This window comes from Heloderma suspectum, chromosome 4 (genome assembly GCF_057233095.1).
Source record: "Heloderma suspectum isolate Gila_16-S chromosome 4, 16-S_ref, whole genome shotgun sequence".
Taxonomy (NCBI): domain Eukaryota; kingdom Metazoa; phylum Chordata; class Lepidosauria; order Squamata; family Helodermatidae; genus Heloderma; species Heloderma suspectum.
The window spans coordinates 259,299,040-259,326,084 of NC_139461.1; the positions used below are offsets into that span (position 1 = coordinate 259,299,040).

Genomic DNA, 27,045 nt, shown 5'->3' on the forward strand with positions numbered 1-27,045 from the left:
TTCCAGTAGCAGATCCACATTTTAGAGGCCATCTGTGCTAAGAACACATTTTGTTCAGAGCCCACCCCGATCCTGCCCATTCTCTAGCTATTTACTTTGTTATGCTTCGGATATTAAAACTTAATGTCATTACTGCTAGATATGGTTCTCCGTCCCCTGCCACACCCATGTAGTCAATCTATTATACATAACTGAAGCAGAGACTGTTAAACTCCTCCTGTTACACAGAAGACTTGCAGCTGCAGCGCCAAGCTGAATTTCAAAACATGAGACTGATTGTTACAATATTACCTTTTCAGTCTACAAGCAAGCTAAAGAAATTCTCAGAAATCTCAGCTGTATCACTGCATTTTCTGGTCAAATGGCACTGCCCTCCCATTCTGCTCCCTCTGCCCCCTCAACTCCAAACATGAGTGCATTAGCTGACCTCTCATTTATCAAGTGCTTTTTCTTTTCTTTTTTTGGTGCCTGAAGATGTCCCAGCAGGGAGTGAACGAGTACAATAGCTCCCAACATTCAACAATCAAAAACTGTTCGAGACCCATCTGCTGGCTCTCCAGCTAACCCAGAAGCAGATCATCCTTGCTCTTGTTGTTGTTTTAAAAAATGTTTCCAACATCTTTTGCTCCCAGCATCCTAAAACCACTGACTGGTGACAAACGAGCATTGTACAAATGCACTTGGTCTTCAGGAGGTGTTCATCTATCTCCTTTAAACGAGATGCTATGCACGGAGTCAGAAACTTGTAGTGCCAATGCCATTTCAGTAGGGATGGACAGATGTGTCAACCTTGGTCTCACAGAGATTGCTGGATTTTAAGGTCAAGCTCATTCCATCCTATTTCCACATAAGCTTATGATTATGATAAGAAATCTGTACAAAAATTCAGAAATCTGTTTTTTTGTGCTCATTTCCACTTATGTATACATTTTAACAAGCGTTTTTAGAACACACACATTTTTCTAAGTATTTCCCATTTCTGTAATGCAGTTTTGCAGTCACATTTCTCAAACTTAAGTATTTTGTACACACTATTCCCTAATATGCACATTTGGGGTGTGCATCCCCCCCAGCCCAAGACAAGCTGCATTGCAAAGCTCTCAAAAATCTGGATTTCAGTACGCAACTCTGTACCGGCTGGCTTAAATGCTCAGGAGGTGTAAACTGGGTAATCCACAAAGGAAAACTCAGTGGAGGGAATTTCTCACTCAGCCACATTTGTTAGTAGCTTCCTTAGCATAATTATTGAAATGGCTATTTAACAGCTGTCTGAGAGGCACAGATTCAGCAGGTGAAGTTTTCCCCATCACTTCAACTTCATATTAGAAAAAAAACATCTGCACCTATCACATTTCTGGGTATGATGCAGCTGTTAAAAGCACTCAAGTCTGCGCAGGGAAAGAGGGAGGCAAGCTTAATTTGTCAGCATATTATGAGTAAGTCGGCAGACAAAAGGAATTCAAAGAAAGCCATGGGGAATTCCAAGGGATGTGTGTCTAAGCACATTCCCTGCACAGAAATGTCCAACCAGACTTCATCTCTAGCAGCATTCCACTCTGTATATGCAGTAAAGGTCTCTGCGCCACATGACTGGTGTTTGAGCTAGAGACAGTAAAAGCTGTGAGTAGGGATGGTTAGAATGCATTTTCATAAGCACATTTCAAACAAGGAAAAGTCACAGAGGTCTAAATGAGATGCCTGTAAACAAAATGAGATCCGTTATGCAGCAAATGCATGGTACCTGTTGTGCAATGAAAAACTAAATTTAAAAATGGAGCATGAATCTAGGAAGTGGAGTATACCCTCTCTTGGGCTTGTAAGATCCTTTGATTAAGACTACAGTCATAGTCTTTTTCAGAGCCAACGCAACATGTTTAAACCTTTTTCTCTAAAGAAAGCTCACTGAACAGATTTCTGACACAGTTCAGTGTTAACTCATTATTACAAACCAGGGAGGAGAACAGAATGTTTACAGAGTACTTTTCTAGTTCATGTGAAGCAGCACATCTAAACACACCCCTGCAGCCTTTGCACATCCATAACTGTAGATAAGGCTGGCCAGAACAGATCCACCAATATCAACAAAAAGTACTGTGACACCGAGCTTTTCTACATGAGTCTGCTAATCCGCTGTACCCACTTTCAGTTTCATCACAGAACTGAGATCTGAACTCTGTGCAAACAGCTTTTCCTTCCTTGCTTTTGTGCTACATAACCTCTAGGTGGTGCTGTGCTATAGCAGAATAACACAATTACACAAGCTGGAAAATATGTTTCCTTGCGCTTTCAGAAATAATACTTCACTTTCCATGCTGTAGAAAACCCCAGGAAAGGACTCTTTAAAAACAGAAGCAAAACTGGAGGGTCACGATATTGTCTAAAGAATCTGTAAACAACCATGAGTAAGGAATGATAAGCGCACAATAAATGCCTCATGTAAATGCTCACCTTCAAGGTGAACAAGTTTAAGGTGGCATATGTTTGCCTGGTCCAGAGCCCATTTTACATTTCTTAGTCTTTAAGTTGTGTCAGTGCTCTTTCAGTTCCCCCCACCACACAGATTAATATGGCTACCCCTCTGGAATTTGTCAACCAACATAAATTTTAGAGAACCAAGAACAACTTGTGACTCCCCCAAGAAGGGCTTCTTACATTTTTAAAAGCTTAGGAGAGCTATCCTATGGTCCCTAGACAAGGGTCCCAGGGACCATAGGACTGTTCAGATTCCTCCTTCTAAGGTCGGAGACAGTGCTCCGACCTTGGAAAAGGGAGTCAGAGTTGCCGCCCTCACCCCCCTTGCAACCAGCGCAGAAAGAACCCTGCCAGTCCCACCGAGGTTGGAACAGCAACCTCAGAGGAGGAAAGGGGGAGTTCCAGTGGACAGAGAGGGGAGGAGACTGGAGAGGCCAGGATATGTGTTATCCTGAATCTCTTTCAGCCTCCTTCCCTCCCCCTCTTAAGCACCTGCGCTAGACAGGCTAAAAAGCCCATCTAGCGAAATCTGCAGGGTGGGAAGACAGGGAGGCGAAGGTCACCTCTGCTGCTCCTCCCACCCTGTATTGGATGATCGGACCCCTCCAATTTTGAGGGCTTCTGATCATCAAGGGCGCAATCAATAGGATTCTGCCCTAATTTAGTATTCCTCTCACTATGCAGGACAACCATCAAAAATCCACCCTCCCTTTTTGATGGCTATGTGTATTACTTCAGTTCTGAAGCATACAACTAACATCCCTCTTCTGCTCCCCTGGGGCACTTGGCTTTGGCCCTGAGGCCAAACCTAGCTGCATCAGCGAGTGCAGGCATTCACTGCTCTCACACATGTGAAGTTCGTAACAGTTTTATAGGCCTCAATCAGTGCACGGTACTGCAGGGCACGGTTTGGCTCTAGGGCTGCTGGAAAACTAGCAGTTGTTTTTAATTTTATTATTTTAGAAGCAGAGTGTCACAGTTAACATGAAAAGCTACTGCCAGCACGCTCCCATGACAATTACACACACACACCCAAACTCCTACACTAAAGGGAAAAGCAAAGAGCAAAGTACAATCAAGACTGTATCATAATTAGCTGCTAATTAAGAAATTAAAGTCAGCTTCAAAAAGCAAACTAAATTTCTCATCCATTTTGTTCAGCAGGTCACCGATAAGCATCCCTCCTACTCTGCCTGAAGCCAAACTGGCTGTCAGAGCTGTGCATCTGGAACATTTTGCCGTAAACCCAGGTCCCCATATGACGTGCAGTATTGCACTGTGTTCCCAGCTGCCTTTATTCTCAGGGGCAGCTGCGGTACAACTTTTATCGCCCCCATGGTTAAGAAGCCTGTGCAGCTTAGCATTTTGACTGCAGAAGAGGGTGGAGTTTTACAGCACGGGATTAGAGGATTGCTAGAGCCCAAGATCCTTCAGAATTGATACCATAATTCATTCAGCGGACACAGAAAATGTTAAGCATCAATGCCTTGTCTCAATGCTTGCAAACCCACCCAATTTATAGATGCCACAGCCACCAACTCAAGATTGTGCAGTCCAGGGGTGGAATTCAGCACAAAGGTGAAAGCATCAACCCACCTGGAGAAGACAAAACCTCACCCAGTTCTACGTAAAAGCCAGGAAGTCACGAAACAACTGGCAACTGGGGAAAGGGGTGTGGCCAAGGAAATTGTGGGGCCAGGGAAAGAGCCCATGGGCCTGGGGTTCAACACCCCTGCCTTAAGGGCTGCTGAACTTCCCATCTCCCCCCTTGATAGCAAATATGAAAGCTGATGAAGGCAACGAACTCCCCTTCCTCCTGGTTAACTCAAGGCTTCCTTCCTCAATGAAGCAGGATCCAAAGTGAACTATTAAGCACACCTGTTCGCCCAGGAACTGTAGCCAGAAACTGCTGCTCCAAGCAGGGATATTCCCAGATTATGCAACTACCTTGGCTTGTATCCTGCCCGAGTCATGTTACTTGCCCTACCATGACTAGATGGATCTGTGATCAACAGCTTTTGCAGTGTCATGGGGACATTTGTGGATAGTCTTGTTCAACAAGAAGAGGATGAATGTAAAGAGGTGAAATGTGGACCTCTTATACTGCCTATAAAACGCCTATACTGCCATCTGCTTTTATTCTTGTGCTTGCCTTGACCAATCTAGTCAACACAAGGAGTTCTGAGGGGGAAAAGTCAAGTTTATATCTCAACAACACCAGAAATACATTTCACCATAGTTTTGCAAAACAGGCTCTCTTTAAATGATGTGTTCCAAATTAGGACAATTCCTGGTGAATCTATCATTTTACAGAAGGGATTCTGGATGCAGTGTGGAAGATTATCAATGGAAAGGAAACGTCATTTGTGGTGCATCCCCATGCAGGTGACCATACAAATGCCAATACTCCCCCTCCCAAATCTTACTTAGGTGCTTGAAAAACAGATGTAGAAAACCAAAGCCAAGTTAACCCTCTACCTTGGCATCAGGGGCATTGCTAGGTTCTTAAAAGATATGGGGCACAGGCCCATAACACAAATTTGCATATATAAATATATATATACACACACACACACACACACACACGAGTCTAAGTGCACGTCTAATATGTGTGTGTGTGTGCGTGCGTGCGTGTATGTGTGCGTGCGTGCGTGTGTGTGTGGTGTGTGTGGATGCAGTGTGCTTGTGTGTATAGATTACATACATAAGAAGTGTGCACTGCCCCCCCCTTCAACTCAGACCCCGATTCAGCATTTTGGAAAAAACCCCGCTTCTGCTCCAGCCAATTTGTAGTCGGACCACTTCAGCTCAGCACCAAACCTGAGTCAATGTTTGGAAAAATGAGTATTTATGCTTCCTGTTGACTCCCACGGGGAAATTACAAAAAAAACTAACTTTTTTCTCTTGGTCAGAACTAGATGATAATTTCAGGCATAGTAGCCCCCTAGAAGGGGATTGTGCTTGCCCAATGTCAGAAAAATAGGTGCAGGGTTTATATTTTGATTTTCTTTTAAAGGGAACTGTCAATAACACTTTAATTTCTTGGAAGAATTGGATAAAAAATTCAGGATTCATTGCCCCATCAGAGGAGATCACGTCTGCCAAATTTCAGAGTGCTAGCCACAAGGGTTTTTGTGCAAGGGTGGTCTTGACATTTTGAGGTCTCCAAAAGAGAACATTGTTCTGAAAAATACAGACAGCCTACAGTTGTCCCTACATAAGAAACCAGCAAAGTTTCAGAAGGATAGGTGTAGCAGTTCATGTGGAAGGGGAGTTCTCCAATTTGGGGGAGGGGGTTATTTGCTTTCCCTTCCATTCACCCCTTCCCCAATAGTTTTTGGGTAAATTTGTATGAAAATCCTTAGAGGTGTCCCCCAGGCAAGAAACCTGCAAAGTTTCTGAAGGATATACATGCATTCTAATTTAGAATTTATTTACATTTCACCAATGTTAGCAGCAGGGGAACATGGGTGGGAAGGTGCTATTGCACTCATGTTCTGCTTGTGGGTTTTCTATAGGTATCTGGCTGGCCAGTGTGTGAACAGACTACATGGACCTTGGTCTGATGCAGCACAGCTCTTATGTTCTTAAATATAGACTGCCTCTGAGCATGTGCAGAATGTTTTTCTTTCACCACTGAGCACTTATTTTCCCCCTACCAATTCTATTCCCCTCCATGCAACCACCCCTCCTCATCCTACCATCCTCCAGCAACTCTTCATAAAAACAGATGTCTTGTTTTGTGCAACTCCTCTCTACCTCTTCCGTGTTATGCACAAGCTCTCATTGTATCTTCCTTCCCATAACTTCATTTGTGCCAAGACTTCACCAGGATTCAGCCAATGAATCTGTTTTCAAAACTAGAGCTAAGTTATCAAGAAACTCTGAGCATGTACTAAGTGCCTTTCCCTCACCACTGAAGCTAGAGTTCATGTAAATGAAAACAAAACAAAACACAAATGACAAAACATGCATAGGACTGAGCTGAAAGGGTAGTCAATTCATTAGACGGAATTGGGTAGGCACTGTATTAAGCCTGCAGTACCATGCTCACAACTCAGGACTTATTTCTGAGTGAACATGCAGAACATCAAGGTGCAAACCTCCCTGAAAAAGTAACTTGTGCTGGAATCCTATGAACACTTTCCTGAGGGTAAGCCTCATTAAACATAATGGGACTTCTCAGTAGGCATACATAGGTTTGCATAAGTTAGCAATATTTATCTCCCCTCCACTCAAGAAACAAACCCCAAACCCCTATTTTTATTAAAGCTTTCCGTTCAGAGGAACATAGGAAGCTGCCTTGTACTGAGTCAGACTCTGGGTCCATCTAGCGCAGTATTGTTGACCCTGACTGGCAGCAGCGGCTCTCCAGGGTTTCAGGCAGGATTCTTTCGTAGCCCTACCTGGAGATGCTGGGGATTGAACCCGGGACCTTCTGCATGCCAAGCATGTGCTCTGCCACTGAGCTGCAGGCCTTCCTATTGCTGGATGATGGCAAGTGACAAACAAAACAGTCCCAGATTGGTTTCTCTGCAACCATGTGAACCCGCTTTTGTCAAAGGCTTGAGTGAGGAAAAGGAGAAAAACCAACCCTCTTGTCTGTTTGCATAAAGTCAAATACAGTTCAGAACCTCTCTTGCCCACCAAAGAGAATTGTCTTTAAGAATTCCCCAAGATATGCTCTGGGTGCAGTAAAGAAGAGAGAGAGAGAGAGAGAGAGAGAGAGAGAGAGGGGGGAGGGGAGGGGAGGGGAAAATAAAAATGGTGATTGGAAATGTGCACAGGGGTGGGGGGGTAGAGAGAATTCCCTAAGCCAAGTGACTTCTTTCAGAGAGGTAGTACTTCAGAGGAATTTAGGAGGCTGTGCAGGGTTTGCAAGGATTGCATGTACCTAAATGAACTTTATGAGGTGAGGTGGCCGAAGGCTTTTTTCTAGCTTTTTTAAAACTGCAGAATCTATTTAAAAGCCCTGGCAGTTTCTTGATCATGACACTACATAGTCCTAACCCTCCCTTTGGGATTATTTGAGTCCTACAGCTATTTAGGAGAAATTAAAGTGGAGGGGGAGAAAGAAGTCTGTGGAGGCTGATTGGATCCTTTGCTGTACTGAAGCTACTAAACTTCTGCAGAAGAAAAGGTTCCAGTTTGGGGCAGTAAAATCAGATGCTGTGTGAAATACCAGTATTTCACATGGAGCTCTTTCTTCCCTTCCTTCTCCCTCTTCAAGATTTCATTGCAGGCAAGCTCCCAACAGTGGGCATGTAAGAGCAGAAAGGTAGGGAGAGAGAGGTTTTTTGCACCTCAGAAAAAACCTACACCAGAGATTAGGGATGGTGACCTCCTAAGGGTCACCTTAAACTCCTTCTTATTAGGATCTCTAATCCCCTGGGTGACTTGACAGTTTTTACTTTTTGTTTTAGACTTTGAGAAAAGGAAAACTTGCGCATGGCTAGCACAAAAGCCACTGGACCTAACTGTCTGAAATTTGGTAGGTTCAGTCTGCTCCATAGGGCCTGCCAGGTCCCCAAATTTCATGCACATATGTGGAAGCGCACACACAAAAAATAGCTCTTTGCTTTGTCACATTTTCTTGAAAATAGCAAACTTTACCTGTGACTAGCACAAAAGTCTGTAGGCCTAACTGTCTGAAATGTGGCAGACTCAGACATATCTATGGGAGCTGTCATGTCCCAAATTCCATACACATATGTGGAAGCACAAAAAAATTATAGCTCTTTGCTTTGACAGATTTTCTTGAAAATAGCAAATTGTACCTGTGACTAGCACAAAAGCCACTGGACCTAACTACCTGAAATTTGGTATATTCAATGAGCTCCATGGGGGCTACCAAGACTCCAAATTCCATGTATTTGTCATACAGACTAAACAAGTTATGGCCATTTTTTTTTCCAATGCAAGTCAATGGGAAAATGTAAAAAAAAAAAAAAAAAGGCAATTAGTACAGCTCAAAAGATCCGGGGCGTGGCTCAAAAAAAGATCCAGGGCCCGTGCCCAGGTGGGCCCTTCTCTAACAATGCCCCTGCTTGGCATCATTACATGATCTGCACCAACCATCTTTGTCTGATTACTTTGAACCTGGAAGCATTGAGTAGAAGGGGGTGCCAATCCCAACGGTTGGCCAAAAGGCAAGACTCAAAAAGGCAGAATATATCCATATTGACAAACAGCCTGTTCTAAGAAACAAAGCCAACAGGAGCTAAATATTTTATTCATGACATTCGGCCTGCAGTTGGTGGATGAGATAGATGGGAACGTGCTTTTAAATACTGCCAGTTAAATTCGGAGAACTGAATATCACCCACCCACCCCCTTTCATCCAGCCTACTGCAAGAAGTCTGCCAATGACTGGTCTGACATTTGCCATCTATATAAACACTTTGTTCAATAAAAGTGTTTGTTAAAGCCTTATTTCATTCATCCTCAGCCTACTTTTCAAGCTGGTATTTACATTTTGGTTGAAATTTTAAACAACTTTATTGTTTAACCATTGTTAAAATTAAAAAATACAGCTTAGAATAAAGCAGCAGGCCTTAACACATCCACACACAAGGTTTCCCCCCTGGAAAGAACAAAGTTTAACATGCATTTGAAAAATATATAAACCAGGGCCAGGCAGCCTGGTCCCCTCCAGATATTTTGAACTACGTCTCCCATAATACCTGATCATTAACCATGCTGTCTGGAGATTATGGTAGTCCAAAACATCTGGAGGGCACCAAATTGCCTAGCCCTGATCTAAACCTGCTTTGACTGGTATGAAATGAGACTGTGTGTTCAGTCCACTTTCTTGAGCCAGCATACCTTCAACTGTTCAGCAGTCCCTTTCTAGGAGCATCACAAAGAAAGTTGCATGCAAGATTCCACCCCCACACATTCAGCTTCTCTTCCTCCTCGATTTCCACAGGCTTGTTTTCAGAAGTGAAATGCACATCCCCCCAGGATCCACAATCAACATTCATAAAATACCAGCTGCATTCTTTTCATAAAGAGATTACCTTATCTCTTCAGCACTGCAATATCGCTCCAGAGGAGTAAAATGTCAGGGAGAATACATTAGGAAAAATAATGTTTAAAGACTTATTTAATAGATAGCACCAACCCCTAAATCACAAATCCTGGACACAAATAAATATGATGAAGAGGGCTGACAAATTGGAATTTGATGTCATGGTTTTACACTAAGTCATATTAGAGATGTTATATCAAATCTGAAAAGTTACGTAATTTTAAATTACTGTTTCCCTAGAACATTGAACTGGTCTTCAGTTGGTGGGTTTGGACCCTAACCCAGCTTTCCCCAACCGTTTGCCCTCCTGACGTTTTGGATTTCAACTCCCATCAGCCCCAGCTAGAGTGACCAGTGGTCAGGAATGCTGGGAGTTGTAGTCCAAAACATTTGGAGAGTGCCAGATTGGGGAAGACTGCCCTAAGCTAAGGTGAGCTACACTAGAGGCACCTGTTAAGAGGGGAGATGCAAGGAAAAATATGGACCTGCATCATGGAACAGCCTTGTAAATACCTCCCAGACACACACACACAGTTACTTGTCGGCAAAAGACACAAATACACACACACACACACACACACACACACGTACTAGCTTGCTGAGAGAACTGCATTCTTATGCTGGGTGTGGAGAAGGTGGCTTCCCTCTCCTATCAGCCTGCTTGATTTCTATGCTGGGTAGAGAAAAGAAACTCAGCACTCCATCCCTCCTCTGTCAGCCTGCTCTCCTGCCTGCACAGAAATCCATGCCCTCGCCTGCATGAAATTCCTGGCCACCTATGGCTACCAGGCTAGTACTTAAACACATGGCTGTCATAATGCATTTAAAAGTGGATCCCATGCTGGAGATTGGGGCTCAAGGTGGATCCCAGATCAGAAAAACACCAAGACTACTCTTCCAGAGAATACCTACTTTGCATGTATAGAGTATACATTTGTTTAAAAAGTATTTACTACATGGAAAAGCTACTTGCCATTTTTATTCATGTTTCAGTTCTTCATGAAGTTCTCTTCCAAAATTAAGTCTGAAACAAAGACTTAATAAGACAGATTTGGGGGTCACTTCTGGAGACATTGGAGTCACTCCAGTATTTGAATACAGGGACATATGCGGATGAGCAACACACAGGCCTGACTTGCTACAAGCCCTGTAAGGGCTGGAATGTGCAAACTAGCACTGAACTCCATTGATATACTGGGAAGTCTGTTAGCAGTTCACACCATGTTTACTTAAGCACGTACAAACAGGAATGGCATCTATGTCTGCAAACAAGCAATGTCCGAATCAGCTTTCAAGATATTTAAAGGAAAGATACTCTCTGACTCCTCAGGGGCCAACAGTTGAAACCAGATCAAGGTGGCATTCACAAGCTAATACTTAAGGGGATCTTTTAAATTTCTGGTATCTACATCACTTTGCACCGCTTTACCTGCTGTCAAAAACACCACCCATTTAATTCAATGCCATAGGCTATGTTACCATATTTCTCCACAGTATAAATAGTGGCCAGTAATATGCCTGTAAGATCACATCTATTCCTGTGAACAAGAACAGCATGCACCCACTAGTTCAAATGCATTACTACTTGGGAACATCGCCTGAATCCCCAAAATACCTGTGTTCCCACCCCTTGCATCAGTATTATTTGGGGAAAACCATCTAAATCAGCCTTCCCTGATCTGGTGCCCTCCAGATGTTTTGGACTTCAATTCCCATCAGCCCAGCCAGCATGGCCAATGGTCAGGAATGCTGGGAATTGTAGTCCAAAACATCTGGAGGGCACCAGATAAGGGAAGGCTGATCCAAGTTAAAAGGCAAAGAGGTGTTCTTAGGGTCACTATGATGCAGTTGTTTTAAAAAACAGTGTCTAAAGACAAATAATGAGCCACTGTTCCTATTCCCTTTAAGGCAAGTACAGAGCAGAATTAGGCTTCCTAGAAGTAAAATGATGAATCTCCCAACTTATTGTTCACTACTGCTAGAAGTTATCCGATTGTTTCGCTACCTCATGATCCACAGTGCAAGCAAAACAAGTTTTATTTGTAGGAGGCCTCTTGCTACTTAATTTTGTATGTACGGAGTGTGGGAAGCACCCTGAGGTTGCTAAGGGCAACAACTGTTTCTGAACATTTTGCTGGCTCACATTTATAACAATGGGACTAGCTTCTTGGGGCCAGGATACTGGGACCTTTTGACCTATACAATCATGGACGACTCATTCAGAGTAGCTAAGGGGCTGAACCACAAGGGAAACACTCAAATCACAGGCTGGGAATTCATGAGTTTGTTTGAGCTGTATATATGGAAGCTTAAGAGCTATAAAGGTCATCTCAAATGAACTCCACCCAAGTTTATTTGAAGGTTGTAGCAACCATCACTGTGAAGCCAAACATTTGTGATGTATCTCTACTAAGGCTTGGTATAGCTCTCTGACCACGGAGATTTTATTATACAACTCTTTATTTCTGATAACCTAGAAGTTTCCATAGTCTGCTCCATACCTGATCTTACATACACTCAACATGATGAACTGGACAAACAAGCTGAAGACTTGCCTTCCTAATGGGCTGATCTGGCAGTAACCACAGCAAGAGGCTGCGACTATGCGGAACATCTATAAGTCAGGAATGGGTGAATCTGTCAAGCTCAGTTTTGTTCAAGTTCTCATTTTCCCCAAGCTAAACTTGATCTATCCTTTTTCTGAATCAGATTGTGATTTTTTTTTAATCTGAACAAATATTTTTATATATTTCTGTATACATTTTTGTATGCATTTTTTCAAATGTGCACATTTTTTTAGTGCCTGCTTCTTCAAATGCACACATGTTTGCAAGCATTTTCTTATGAACTGCATACAAACCTCAGAGAAGTAACTGCATTGCAGCTTGTGGTTCAGTTCGGGAAGTGCAAACAAATGTCTCACCTGTCCCTACATGTGCGTTCTGCAATGCAATATGCATTTAATGATAAGGACATTTGAAAAGAATGAGAGAGGGAAGAAATAAGAAAACAAGGCATACATGGTTAGTGAGTGCAGGAATCACACAACCCTTGATCACAAGAAATCTGGGCTGCTTTCATTCATCTTTCCAATAGGGTTTTTCAGGCTTAACAACATTTTTTAGGCAACAGTGTTATAGTCATCCTCCTAGCAATAATGTAACGTTGAAGTGCAACAATTGTCACTGTTGCTATAGCGAGTCTCCTTTGGGTGTAATAATTTCTAATTCAACAACAGTTGGGAATACCTCCAGAAACAGGTTGCTCGTCATCAATAGAGGGCTAGTGTGGTGTAGCGGTTAATATATCATCTAGGAGCAAGGAAACTTGGGTCCAAATCTGCCATGAAAGTAACTGGGTGACCTTGGGCCAGTCGCTCTCTCTCAGGCTCATAGGACTGCTGTGATGATAAAGTTAGGGCAGGGCAGGAGGATTTACACTGCCCTGAGCTCATCATAAATATGATTTCAAACAGACTCCCTGGTTCACAGCTCAGCCTCTCAGTCACTCTGCTACACTAGTTCATGTTTAAAAACAATTACAAGCTTCAGCGCATCACATGAATGCTGCTCCATTACAGCTAACCTTGTAAGTAGCACAGTGTTCTTAACTCACATGCCAGATGTTCAGCAGTTTGACCTAAAGTGCAGTGAAGGAAATATAGTAAAGATATAGCAAAGCAAGAACTGTTTTGCTGCAGCTCAGATGGCGATGGCTGGGTCATTGGTTCTTTCTTTCTCTTTTTCTTTCAAGGAAAGCAATCTATGATTGTACTTCAGCTGTCAGCGCAGGCGTTATTTTTTCTGCAGTCACTGTGCCTTAAAACATTGGGCAAAATTGTTTTGAAATGTTAGGCCTTCCCATGCAATGCTAGAAATGTAAATTTGGAAAGAACAGACCATACTTTCAATCTGTCTGTTTCTTGGAACTATAGAAAAGATGGGAAACAGGATGGGTGGGATGGGGGGCGGGGGGGGAGAGAGAGCTTTATTTGTTACAATAGACTAGCAATAGTCAACCTTTTATGACAAAACTTGCCACAGGTCAAGACCCAAGTATGAGATAGTAACACTGTTCAGTGCACTCCCACTCTTTCACATGCACACACACACAGTGCTCTGAGAGTGGATTTGACTCTAGTCCAAGCCTGGCTGAGTTGTGACCCTCTGAGCTGAAGGCAGCCCAACAGCCATGAACGGCAGCCCACCAGGAGGTTAATAAACATCCTAATTTTGCTGCCTGCAAGACTGTAAAAGAGGGTTGTTGTCAAATACAAACAGCAGACCACAGTTCTGGGCTGGTGGGCAAACTTCAGCTGAGAAGGTCACAAGCTACATAGGCCTGCTCTAGTCTGGGAGTATACAGCAGAGCAGGACTGGAAAGGGAGGCACCAATTCCACACCTTAAGCCAGGCCACAAATCCATCTGCTCCCATCCCCAAAGTCCTGCTGCCTGTGCCATTTGCGGCACCCCTGTGCAGCAGCCACAGTTACGCGTGCAACAGCCAGTTCATCACATGTCATATCACAATCCAGCTACATTTCCTAATTATAGATCAAAAGCTTCTCACCATGACTGTACAACGGTTTACAGACAATAATTAAATGGACAACAACAAAATTACAAATTCTACTGAGGCACTAATGGAGGGGTGCAAAACCTCAGGACAGAGGTCCCAATCTGGCCTTCCTGGGGTCCCAATCCAGCCCTCCAGATTTTCCCCTTCCCCCACCCACCAAATGTTTGGTGGTTTCCAAGCTTTTGTGCAGTTTTACCCCCATTCTAAAAGGCTAGAGTGCCTCTCCAAAGGCTTAGTGACCGGCAGTACGAGCTTTAAGCTAAAATGTGCTGGTATTTTTGCCTTGCCACTCTCACCACTGGAATGCAACCCCTCAAAACTTCTCTGAGATGCAATCTGACCCTTGGCTGAAAGAGGTTTTGCACCCCTCCATTAGTGCTTCAGTAGAATTAGTAATCTTGCTGTCATCCATTTAATTATTGTCTCTAAACTGTTATATGGTCATGGCGAGAGGCTCTTGATCTATAATAAGGAAATATGGCTGGATTGTGATATGATGTGTGATGAACTGGCTATTGTGCAGGTGACCGCAATGACAGTGAGCAACCACTTGCTGAGATAATTGGGTCAGTAAAATAAATGAATGGTCACAAGAACTCTTCCTTAAGTAGGACACTTTTAAAAAATGTGTTTTTTGTGTGGAGAGAACATGACTGAGTGATGGGATGATGTTAAGCCCTTGCCTGCAGGTTATTTCAGTGCTAAGATGGTAATGAAAGAAGCCTTTATAGGCTGAAATGCTCAGCATGATGAAGAGTTCTGTGCTATTCGAAAGCTCACATACAGCTTTGTGAATATTGGGTGATCCTAATAAAGCTACTATTTTAACTGCCTTATAAATTTGGTTCTAACAGACCAACATGGCAACCCGCTTTCCATCCATGTATTGGGGGGGGGAAAACACCTTTCAAATTCATGCAAGTCTGACTACACGTAAGTAATGACCCACTCTACTTGGGAACTATGAGGGGGTACATAATTGTGAACTGGGCAAACAGCTTTTCTGAAAAAAGATCCACGGAGCCGCCAAGTCATCTTAGAGCCCAAAACGGGGGGAGAAGGGTGGTATATAAAAGCCGTTTGGTAAACCTACTAGGAAGATTATCAAGGAAACACTTTTTTCTTTGCACCAGTCACTGAGCAGGGTTCTCTACAGATTTAAGGCACAATCCTATGTATGTTTAGACAGAAAAAAAAGTCGTACATGTCCCAGCATTCCCCAACTAGCATGGCTGGCTGGGGAATGCTGGGAGTTCTAGGATTTGTTCTGTCAAAACATGCATAGGATATTGACCTTAGAAATGCTTCACTGAGAAGTATGTAATTTCAGAGGCAACACCAAAAACCCAGAAGTGCAAACACCTCTGCTCAGGGAATGGAAAAGACAACAGTGACAAACAAGGCATCTCTTCAGAGTCGACAAAATACAGAGGAACATGTCCTAAAGTAAACCTTCCAGATTCAGTAAATAGATTGTACAGCTGAAACCAACTGTGATCCAACAGACAGAGCCAAACCAAGGCTATCCAAGACCCCAAAATATATTTTTTCAAAATCTGCAGGTAATGTAAACACCATACACCGAGCATTCTAAATTAGAAAAGAGAAATGGATATTGAACTGCAATCTAGGATTTCAGATATAGTCAGCAGGAAGCTGGACAAATTGGCTCAGACAAGAAAAACAATAGACACGAAGGTTATGGTTCCCATCTTCCACAACTTTTGTATCGATCTCTGCTTGCTGACATTTGATCCAGATGATGTTATTTTGGCAAAGCAAGCAACAGTAAATTAATCTAAGTATATACTGTAAGTGGGCAGAAAAAGCCGCATAATACACAAAAGATAATGAGTCTGGAACCCTTGTTTGAACAAACATTCATTCCAGCCCAAATCAAAGCAAGCTGTGCTTAAGTGGCTTGTTCTGTTATATACACACAAGACTTTAAAGCTGAAGTCTTCAGCTGAAGTCAAATGTAAGATCAACATAAAGACTCTTATGTTACTGTACATGAGCCACCATTCTAAAACATGTGTTAGTTGAAAGAACAACATGCATAGAATGTTTTAGGTGATCTCTTGGTTGGGGAAGGGGGTGTTCAAGTTTAATTTGGGTCTTCTTGACACATTTTTACTGCCTCTTCAAACACATATGCTGGTCAAGCTGAAATTCTGAGAAGGATAACATCTTAATGGGGGTCTGATCTTGTAAGAGAACTCTCACACAATTCCCAAGTTGATGCATGTCAACACAATATCTCTGATTTTTTTAGTGTGTGTGTGTGTGTGTATATATATATACACACACACACACACACACACACTTTTATTGTATTTTAAAGTTGGTTTAACTGTTGTCAGCCACCCGCAGAGAGCAATCCTATGGTCCCTGGGAGGGCATCCATAAGATTGCTTAGAAAAACCTTTCCAACATCAGAGACAATGCTCCAACCTCAGAAGGGGGAGTTAGAGATTTGACCCTTCTCCCCCACTCCCATACAGCAGGAGTGGATAGAGCCATGCTGGCTTCCCTCTGAGGTCAGAAAATCAGAGGAAAGGGGATGTTCCAGTAGGCGGAGAGGGGAGGAGACCAGAGGGGCCAGAATGTGAGATATCCTGAGCTTCCTCCAACCTTCTTCCCTCCCACTCCAAACTGGCCTTGCTAGACAGGCTAAAAAAGCCCATCTAGCAAAAATCACCAAACAAGGAGGAAGGGGAGGTGAAGATCACCTCTGCTGCTCCTCCCAGCTTGCTGGCTTCAGCCTAGCAGGGCATAGGAATCTTGGAAGCCTCCAAGTTCAGAGGCTTCTGAGCAGTGATAGGATTGCACCCTTAGTAGTGCATAAGCACCAGAAGGGAAAGACATACATTTTCAGATAAACAGTGTAAGTGGGATCACTTGGAGTTTGACAACAGTTAACTTTGGAGGGCTTTCTAGGGATTCCAGCACATACAATATTTTTGGAGATGTCACTACCAGCTGTTCAGGCATGGCTATCTGGACAAAGTGGCTGGAATGCAGAGGCTGCAGCTGGAATGCCTGCAGAGAACACTTTACAGGCATCTTTAAAGCATATTCATTTGATCTGGTGACTGGCTGTCACCACTACGTGCACCTGTGAGGCACATGAGGTTTTTAAAAATACTACTGCAGCTGTTTCAGGTGTTAGTTTTAACTAGTATTATGTAGTGGATCTAGAACGTGAAACTGCTCAGAGTGTAATGCAGGGACAGGGAATGTTGGGCCGCAGCTCCCATAATCCCTCATCATTGGTTATTCTGGCTAGGCCTGATGGGAGCTGTAGACCAACAATATCTGGAGGGGCACCCACATTCCCCATCCTGGGTGTAATGCAAAGCCATCCCCCAGGCTGCAGTCTCACAACAGCTTCAAATGTCCCAAAACAGAACAGCGAGGAGAACAGCACAAGTACCCCAGGGAAAGGCAAGAACATTTGTCAAGAGCTGGAGCCAGCTAAAGGAGCTCTGACTTGCCTTCATCATCTAGTTTCCTACCCATACCAAAGTGAATTTTGGAAGCAGTTTCACAGGCACTCAGTGCTCTAGTGGCAAATTTTGAAGTGCAGGCACTCATGACATCATGACAGTCCCCATGGCCACATCCCTAAGAAGAATCCAAAATTCCAGGCAGCTACGTTGATCCGCATCAACAAACCAGTTCTAGTAGTTTTTGTCTCCACCAGGAGCAGGTCTTTTATAAGATTAGTGTGTCTTAGGGTGCAATCCTATGCATATTTAGACAGAAAAAAGTCCTACAAGTCCCAGAATTCCCCAGCGAGCATAGCTGGCTGGAGCATGCTGGGAGTTGTAGGAATTTTTTCTGTCTAAACATGCATAGGATTGCAGTCTTAATTACCCATTCAAGACCAAGTCATCCCCAAATACTTTGCATTACAGCAGGGAACAATATATTATTGATGGGAAAAATTATCCCCACCCCACCCCCAACACACACACATGCAGCTACTGTGAGGACTGCAGCTAAGTTCAGAGGGAAAAGGGAATTCTGAGGGTGGAGAGCAGCAGATAACCTCAGTGTCCCAGCTAATCAAGAAATGCCAGTACAGCATCCCTGTGAGTCCTGGCTCCATTATACCACTATTGTTGTTCAGTCGTTCAGTCGTGTCTGACTCTTCGCGACCCCATGGACCATAGCACGCCAGGCCTTCCTGTCCTGCGCTCTCTCCTGGAGTGTGCTCAAGTTCATATTCATTGCATCAGTGATGCTATCTAGCCATCTCATCCTCTGCTGTCCCGTTCTCCTTTTGCCTTCAGTCTTTCCCAGCTATACCACTGTAGGCACTACTAAAAGCACCATTGCCAGGTATAACAGTAAAGGGGAATGAAGGGAAACAGGCTGCACTGTAAAGCTTAAAAGCCCGGAATAAGGTGATCTGATTTCCAAAGCCACAGGCTTCCCCCAACAGCACATTACACTTCTAATATGCACTGCAAATGTTAGAAAAGGAAATGGGGGCAGAAAAATTTTCCATCTCTTATTTTGTTATTTGTTGCAATACTGAAAGGGGCTTCATGGGCTACATAGAAGTTGTAAAGTAATCAGTAAGGAAGACATAAAACCTTCAGGGTAAGTTTTAAGAACTTTGGATCTAGAATGACAGCTTCCACCCAATCAAGTACTGACTCAGGTTTCCTGAATCTGATGCCTTCCACATGTCTGAGACTACAGCACTCATGATCCCCAGCCACTACCGCCTGCTGCCTTGGAATGATGAGGATTCCAACACATCTAGAGAATGTTGGGTCAGGGAAGGCTGTATTGTCTGCATAACTTTTACTTAAGGACCCTCAATCATCCCTGCCACCCTCCCACCCAAAACAGAGAGATAAACTGTCAGTGTTTCCCACCTACCATTTATAGAACCTGTGACATAATGGCTAAACTAGGAAATCTGTCAGACACCAGCTTTCAAACAAGTATGAAACTGACTAGCCTGTTCTTTATCAAAACTCATGAAGTTCAAGACACAGGAGTATACATGGCAGGGCAGTTTGGAGTCAAAAAATCCTTCCTGTTACGGCAATTCACAGGATTACTCAAATCTATCCTTCCTGGAAAGGATGAGGTAGCATGTGGGGGGAAATACAAGTTGTCCTCAGAAAAACCTGCATTTGAAATGACTGGAAGACAGCATCTCACAAACTTCTGTAAGCTGAGGCACTTTTTTTTGCTGAAATCAAAATTGCAGGCATGTTTCACATCCCCTAAGATTTAGTTCAGAGAGTGTAGGATTTGCCCACTTTCAGAGGAGCCCATCCCACCGTGCTCCTGGATGAGGAACTGGGCTGGGTGAGCTGTTAAAAGGGGAGGAAACAAACCAAGAACACGGATTTAGGGGCAGTGTAATTTGGAGAGACATGGCAAATGTGTGCGTATGGAGAGGGGAAGCTACTGAACCCTTCTCCTCAGCATTCCCAAGGGGTGCAGGGGGGAAAGCAAGGTGAAGGGAGCCCTCACTTGTCTTCTCCCCACCCCCGTCTGCCAACCAATCCCTCCATATCGGGCTCTTTTCCCCAGACACATCTTTTCTGATGGGCTAGGAGAAAGATGGTGGTAGGGAGGAGAGCACATACAGTCAGTGGGAAATGAGTGGCCTTCCAGTTGTTAATGGACTGCAACCTCCATCAGTCCAAGCACATGTTCCACCACATGTTCTCCATCCCTGGCATACAAGCAGCAGCAAATAAGGAAAACGGTAAGCACCCATCCTACACCAGCTGTTTCTCTCCCCCTTTCGCCCAGACCAAGGTCTCTCCCAAATGTTTAATTTAGCCCTAACATCTTTTAGATAGACCTTGAATGTCACATTGCCCTGCAGAACTGGATTTAACAGTTCATTCTGTATTCCAAGTATCCATTTTATCTGCACATCTCTTATCACTTATGCAAAGCAGATTTAAACTTGAATCCGCAAAGAAGATTGAATGATGGGTCAGGGTATTGATAAAATTGTGCAGTTCAGCCAACAAATAAGCTTGAGATGATAATCAGGGCCAGCCCTACCAGGAGGCGGACAGCGAAGCAACCACCTGAGGCAGGAGATACTGGGAGCCAGAGAACAGTGGCAAAGTGCTGGAAGGCAGAGCTCTGTGCACCATGAGAAATGCCCTGTGTTCCCTACGCTAGCTTGCTGTCCTCAGGTGTGGTGGGACATCTCCATCACCAGTGTTGAAGTAAGATTCAGCTACCAGGCTAGTTTGCTTTTATACATGGAGTGGAAACAGGGGAGCCATCTCGTCCTGTGCCACAGGGAGCGAGATGTCTTGGGCTGGCCCTGCAGTCACATGTCTCATAACTCTTGACTTCAGAATTACAGCACACAGGCCTTCCTGTCAGGTGTCACAACAAAGCTGAACAGGAAAAGCTAAGTTTTCAGAGTGGTCAAACCAGTTAGAATGCTTTGAGTGAGCATTTCTTTGGTGGTATATTACACTTTACCTTTCAGAGATAAACCATGTGCAACAGCCAAGCTGCAAATTGTAAAAAAAAAATCCCACACATTTAAATACAGGCTCTCTTTTTCTCCCAGATTTACACTCCAGTCAGATTATGGAATAATTTCTCTTTCAATGAAGACAATGCCCACATTCTTTCATCTTGGCAAAGCAACGATGCTGCTGATAATTTTAGTTATCCCCCGAGCTTCACATAAATAGTTCTGAATGGCAGCTGCAGAAAATAGTCAAGTGCTTGCTTACTAGGTCTGCAACGGATTTCTCTATCAAGATTTAGTCATCTATTTAGAGTTGAAGAAATCTTTGGAAAATAATAGGTGGTGTCGGGCTGTCTTAATGTGACTCAATCCAGCTGAAGTTCTGTTAGTCAACTCAGCTTGTCACTGTATGCTTGGCAGCAATGACAGGCACCTCCCTATCAACAAGCTGGTAGAAAGAGGGAGAGAGAATGTTGTACAGGATGCAAGAGTGAAAAGGAAGAGCTGAGACACTTAATTCAGCCTTACAGTATTGATTCTTCCAGTCCCTATAGGATGCAGATAAACAAGGTCTATTTTGGGAAATACTGCGGTTTCAAAAAAAACCAAAACACCACCACTACCAGGAAGATTGCTCCATTTTATTGCTATCCACATCTGATTTCAATCAAGAGATCTATGATACGAGTTTCAAATTAACACACACACACAAGTCCTAGAAGTGAGCTAAACTGGCTAAAATCTGACATAAAATAAGATACACTTCCAAGCTGCTGCTGCTACTACTAATACTACAAGACTAATACTACTAATACTACAAGAAAGGCAATGTTATTATACTGCAATGTATGGGAGAGTTTCTACCAGGTGGAGTGCTTTACTGTCACTGCCCTTGTATGAATGTATCTAATACATTCCTTGCATTGCATACCAGTACCTATAATAAGCAACAGGTTACGAAATACGTTTAGTGCCAGTTGATTTGAAAACTTCTTGGAAGAGGAATGCACTTAATTCTGTATTTCCCAAAATTTCAATGCAGCCTCCTTAGGCAAGCAGAGAGAGCTGTGTTTCAGGGTGTTTCCACACAAGGTGTTTACTCTACAATAGACACATTTTCTTGGCTCACTTTGTGTGGGGTATCTATACGATGTCACCAAATTGTTGTTTCCTGTGTTTTCCTCAAGAGCTTTCTGTCTCTTTTCAGACTGCAGGAAATCCAAAATTAAAACAAAAACTAAAAATGGAGTAGAGCAACCTCCATGGGTGAAGATCACCCTTCATTTTTAAGAGCAATCATTTTGATGTGTGCAGCATGGTACTGGGCAGGTGAGTTTCAAAAAATTGATTTTGATCTTAGCGTTGAAATGCCTTTTTGCCAATATTTTTTTTTCAAAAGCAATATCGTAATATTTATGTAATAGCACTTAAAATGAAAGTGCTTTTGTGCAGTTTAAAACATGATTAAAATGCTGCCTTTCAAGTTAATGCTATAATGCTATTCAATTTTTTTCTGTTTTGCCAATTTTTTAATTTGCACTAAAATATTTTCAGAGCATCCTTTTAAAAAGTTAAATTAATCATGCACTTTAGCACCAATTGATCCAAAATGATCAATCATTTTTGATGATTCATTGAATGAATCAGTGATCAATGGTTTTTAAAATGGCATGCTCAGAACTGTCCCTCACTGCTCACACAGTGGTCAGAACATAGTGGAGCATACACACAAAATATGGGAAGTCAATTGTAATTCTACACTTGGCTTACAGAGGAAGGGCAATGATCAGGTAGCAGTGGGAGCCCAGTTAGTTTAATGTTTGACAATCTCTCTTTCACAGTACAATCCCCAGAAGTTTTCCCCCACACAAGCGCCATTGAAATGAACGCATGTTACACATGAAAATATTTGTGCAGCTCAAACTCATTTAAATCAGGCTTGTGCAGGAGATGCTCCTAGTGGATTGTGCTCCAAAATTATTGGCTCAAATGACCCAAAGCTAAAACTACTTGAAAACCATTTTAGAAGCCACAAGTTGCTTCTTTATGAAGTGAAAATGTGACCTGTCTAAAATGGAATTTAAAACAGAAAATTAAAAACTTTGGGATGAGGCTTTTACTGTGCAATCTCCTTGTCTCAAATGCAGAATGTTATGGGGGATCCAGACATCATCATCTTCCATTTGTAACCCTCCTGTGTTTTCCCACCACTTCTTCCATCTTTTTTCTTACCATACACAAAAAAATAAAACCCGTTAAGGAGGGAAAGATGGAATAACTGCACAATGCCTTTTGGTAATGCTAGAAGCTCACCTTCTGGAAGCACCCTTCGAACAGCTGCCTTTATGGAATCTCTTTTAAAAAGGGAGGGGGGAATCCCTTATTCCAGAGTGCAAGGCTGCCTTTTATCCATTAACCAACAGATATGCTGGAGTCCCACAGCACAAACAAAACATCTGCCAGTCACAAATAGCTCTGTGAACCGACATGACAAAGCTACTGCCATTTTCACTCGGGGTTTTCTAAGAGGCTGGCTCAGGATTTAGGGTGCCTGATTTGCACTGAAAGGCTTTGGCTGCCAAATTACAGGGACAGAGAGAGGGGGGGAGGGGGGGAGAGAGAGAGAGAGAGAGAGAGAGAGAGCAAGCATACACCACACAGTTTAGTCATGGTTTTGGAATGCTTCCTTGCTCCTAAGTAATTAACACAACCTCGTTCCCACCCCAATATAAAAGTTTGAAAGTGAACTGAGCAAGCAAAGTTTTTTTGTTGTTTTTTTTAAGGACAAAGGGAATCACTGTCCACATCACATGGCAAGCCAGTTTGTCAGGAACCCTTACACAAGGAAAGGCAACAGCTCTGCAGCAGCAACTAGGAAAGGGGAGAGAAAAGAGATCAAAGCACCCATTGGTTCAAACCCAATTCCTATTTGACCCTCAGCAATGTGAAACAACATGTTTGTACTTTGTAGACTTACGATGCTAACAGACATAAATGACACTAAAAAATTACTGATGGGTAATAATATGAATACATAAGAAAAGCAAGCAGCAGCCAGAAAATGTGCTCTTCACTAGCTGTTCTTCTTGCTTGCCACATAATTTACTTCTTACCATCTGCAAGTGCTCCCACCCACCCTCAGTTACTCACTAGCCGCGTGTTTTTATGTGACTTCCTCCCAACAGATTCAACCCATCCCAATTCCTGTCAAAAGCAGAGGAGACCAGAGACTAAAGGCTGAAGAGCACACTTCCTCTAATGAAGAGAAGGGAAGACGCATGGGATCCAGTTTAAAACAATGTTCTGGGAATTTGAGTCAATGGTAGTATAAAAATACCTATAATAAATGAAGAAAAATAATACTTAGAGCCAGGTTTCAGCTCCTAAACACAGCACACAGGAGTTCCTTTGAGCATGTGCAGATCAAAGTTACTCACTGATGAAGGAAAGGTACTGGACAGTGCAATCCTGTGGGGATAGGCGGCTGCCTATCCAATGCAGGGCAGGAGAAGCGTGGAGGGGATCATCCCTTCTGTGCTTCAGCCGCCTTGCATTTGCGGCTACACAGCCAACTTCAGCTGTCTAGCCGCGGGAAGGCAGAGCAGGGGAAGTGGCTGCTGGATGACATAGGATGTATCTTACTGGCATTTCCACCTTCCCTGCCCTGGAACAACCCCAGAAACACCCCGTTTTTGCTGCTCCACGCTCCTCTTCTGAGCTCAGAGCACAGGGCCATCCCAAGCTGCCTGCAAGGCAGCATGGAAGGGGGGGGAACGTCGGTTCCCAGGGAACTGACCTCGGAGCGCAGGCTCCAAGGTTGGCTCCCGGAAGCCGACATATCCTATGACCATCCAGCCGCTGACCAGCGGGCATAGGATTGCTCTCTGTGTCATGCTTCTGGGATTAGGGACAGCTTTTTCAAGATCAGACCAGGGGCAACTCCCAGCAAGGCTCATGGCCTTTTAGAGAGGAAAAGCTGGTTAGGGTCCCCAATTAACTCTGAGGGTTGAGGACATTCTTAAAGCCCTGGTCAGCAACTTGTGTTCTTGAATGGGCCAGAGAAAGGAGAGGCACGCTGGGTCAACCTCCAGCCTGCCTTCCAGAGCAGCCTACCTGCAAGTTCTGTTCTCACACAAAATATACCACAACTTTTGCCTTGAAGTTGGTAAGCTAGGCAATAGGAGGAAATCATATGAATAACTGCTCCTATAAGGCTGAATGCTCTCCCACAAGAGACTTGGCGTCAAAACAGACATACGTCTAGCAGCTATGTCATCTTTTCATTTTTACTCTAGAATAACTGGGGGGGGGGTGGCTACCCAGTTCTTAAAAGCCCCCTCCCCATACTGTAGTCCCAGCCTTGACCAAGGACCCTGCACCTATTCTAGAATAAGAAATGAAAAGACACACAGCCACTAGACACAAATTTATAATGTCTGTGTTGTCCCCTGCATGTCTTATGCATTAAGCCTTTTGAAAGCAAGGCTCAGACCATTTTTTAATCCCTTCAGCCTGTCTGACCACTGTTTACTGTTCCGTGGGAATTTTAATTTCACTTGCCTCAAGGGCTCTCGACTCACTGTTCCGTGGGAATTTTAATTTCACTTGCCTCAAGGGCTCTCGACTCAAAGCCAGGTTAAAAGTGAAGCAAATAATGGCACCTCTCCCCCAGTGCAACCCTTCCACCTCAGACTAGGACAATTTACTACTTTCTACCTACACACAAAGTCACAGCAACTGCCCTTCCCCCCCCCCCCCGCATTCTTCCCACGGCTCAGCCCCATCTTCTAGCGGGAGGACACAGATCACCAGCAATCTCCCCAGTGTCTCTGCCTTATAGCCTCCAGTGACGCTGACACAATACCATAGGCAAGTGCTAAGCATCCATATGAAAAGGCTAGGCCCCCCCAACCCGGTTTCTCCACCTATAAGATTAAGCACCTCCCTTTTCGCCTCTTTAACCATCCTGATAGCAAATATACTACAGCGCGGTTCAACCAGTAGTATGGGGAAGACGCCTGAGGCTGCAACTCGAACACCGTTACTTACAAGGAGCGAGTCCCATTGAACTCAACGGGGCTGGCTGGCACGCTTCTGCATATGAATGTATAGAATCCGGCCGCTAAGTCCACTACGGCTACACACTTACCTCGGAGTAAGCCCCAACGAACTCAATGTGCCTGCCTGCTGAGTAGGCACGCATAGGATTGCACTATAAGGCTGCAGTCCTCCACGTGCGCTCATGTGTGAGTAAGCCAATTCAATAGCTGGGTCTACTTTGAAGTAAGAATGCATTACTTCATTCATTACTTCATTCCTATGCATTACATAGGATTAAGCTCCAAGTCGTCTGGGGGGGCTACCACGACTCCTTGCAAGGACGATATACGAGTCCACCCCAATTCCGAAATCTACCCTCCCGCCCCGGCCGCCCTCGCCCCCATATGGTGTCCCTCCTGCTCCACCCACTGTTCCAACGCACCCTCGGCTCCAACACAAACCTTCGCTCTTCGCTGGCCGCATCCCTCCTACTCCGCAACCATCCCTTTCCTATTCAAGCCGGGCTACTTTACGGGCACGCCCAAAGGACGCTCCCGCTCTACGCGATTCCACGGCAACGGTCCCCCGAGCGGAGCCCCGTCCACACACCCCGCACTTGCGCTACCTTAACGCGGAGTCGGACACCGTCTGCGCTCGCTCCCCCCCGCCGTCTGTCCTGGCTAAGTGGCTCTGGCGACCGAGAGGCGGAAACGGACTCGCTGCTTGGGATCCGCGGGGCCTCTAGGACCGCCTCCCGCCCCGCCTCAGGGCGGGGCCGGGATCGGGTCAGGCCGGCGGGCGTCCGGCAGGGGCGTGGGGCCTGCGGCCGGGGGTGTTTGCGCGAGGCTTCTCTGAGTCCCGGCTCGCCAGGGCTGAGCCGCGGCCGCGTGTTTTGAGCGTCGGGGCGCAGCCCAGAAAGGGAAAATGTGTGGTGCCTCTGAGCACACGCAGAATGCTTTTCGTGGTGGTGGTGGTTACCTCCTGAGTAGCAGCAGCCCACACATCTGAGCATTAAGGGGGAAAGAGTGTCCCAAGAGGACCCGTTGAATCGCGACGCTACTACGACTCCCGCTGCTACCGCGTCTTTTCAAGACATTAAAAGCACTGTCGTGTCAGCAGCGGCGCTTCGTGTCTAAGACGAGGCATTCTGCCGATGACAAGTTCAGTCGTTCACTGTCGCCTGGGCGTCGCGCCCTCTTTATCTTGGCAACCAAAATCAGCATCGCCACGTCACCTGTGTGATAGCGAGGCGCGTTGCACGTACTTAAAGGCATTACGACATAGGGTAAAATCCAACGTTAAGTCCTGTTGGAGGGACTCCGGCGCTTAACCTGGACTTGAAGGGTTAATATGTACCTGAGTCCGATGGGAGGGGATCTCTGGAAATGAACGGGAGTTAAGTTAGTCATGATTAAATTAAGCCCTGTTCATTTCAGCGGGCCTATT

The 27,045-nt window shown here is 44.3% G+C and overlaps 1 protein-coding gene across 4 annotated transcripts in view; it reads right to left on the reverse strand.

The window, feature by feature from the left end:
• Positions 1 to 26,774, reverse strand: part of RHOC (ras homolog family member C) — a 41,684-nt gene extending 14,910 nt beyond the window's left edge. The window contains exon 1 of one of the 4 annotated variants that reach the window (XM_084853466.1): positions 26,225 to 26,291. Coding sequence is in view for 2 of the 4 variants with exons in the window: in XM_084853464.1 (XP_084709590.1) it covers positions 26,578 to 26,611 (34 nt within the window). In the remaining 2 variants the exon portion in view is untranslated. Of the gene's footprint in view, positions 1 to 9,297; positions 9,443 to 26,060; positions 26,292 to 26,577 lie in introns of those variants that run through there. The other 3 variants (XM_084853464.1, XM_084853465.1, XM_084853468.1) reach the window with 3 other exon arrangements.
• Positions 26,775 to 27,045: the final 271 nt, after the last annotated feature.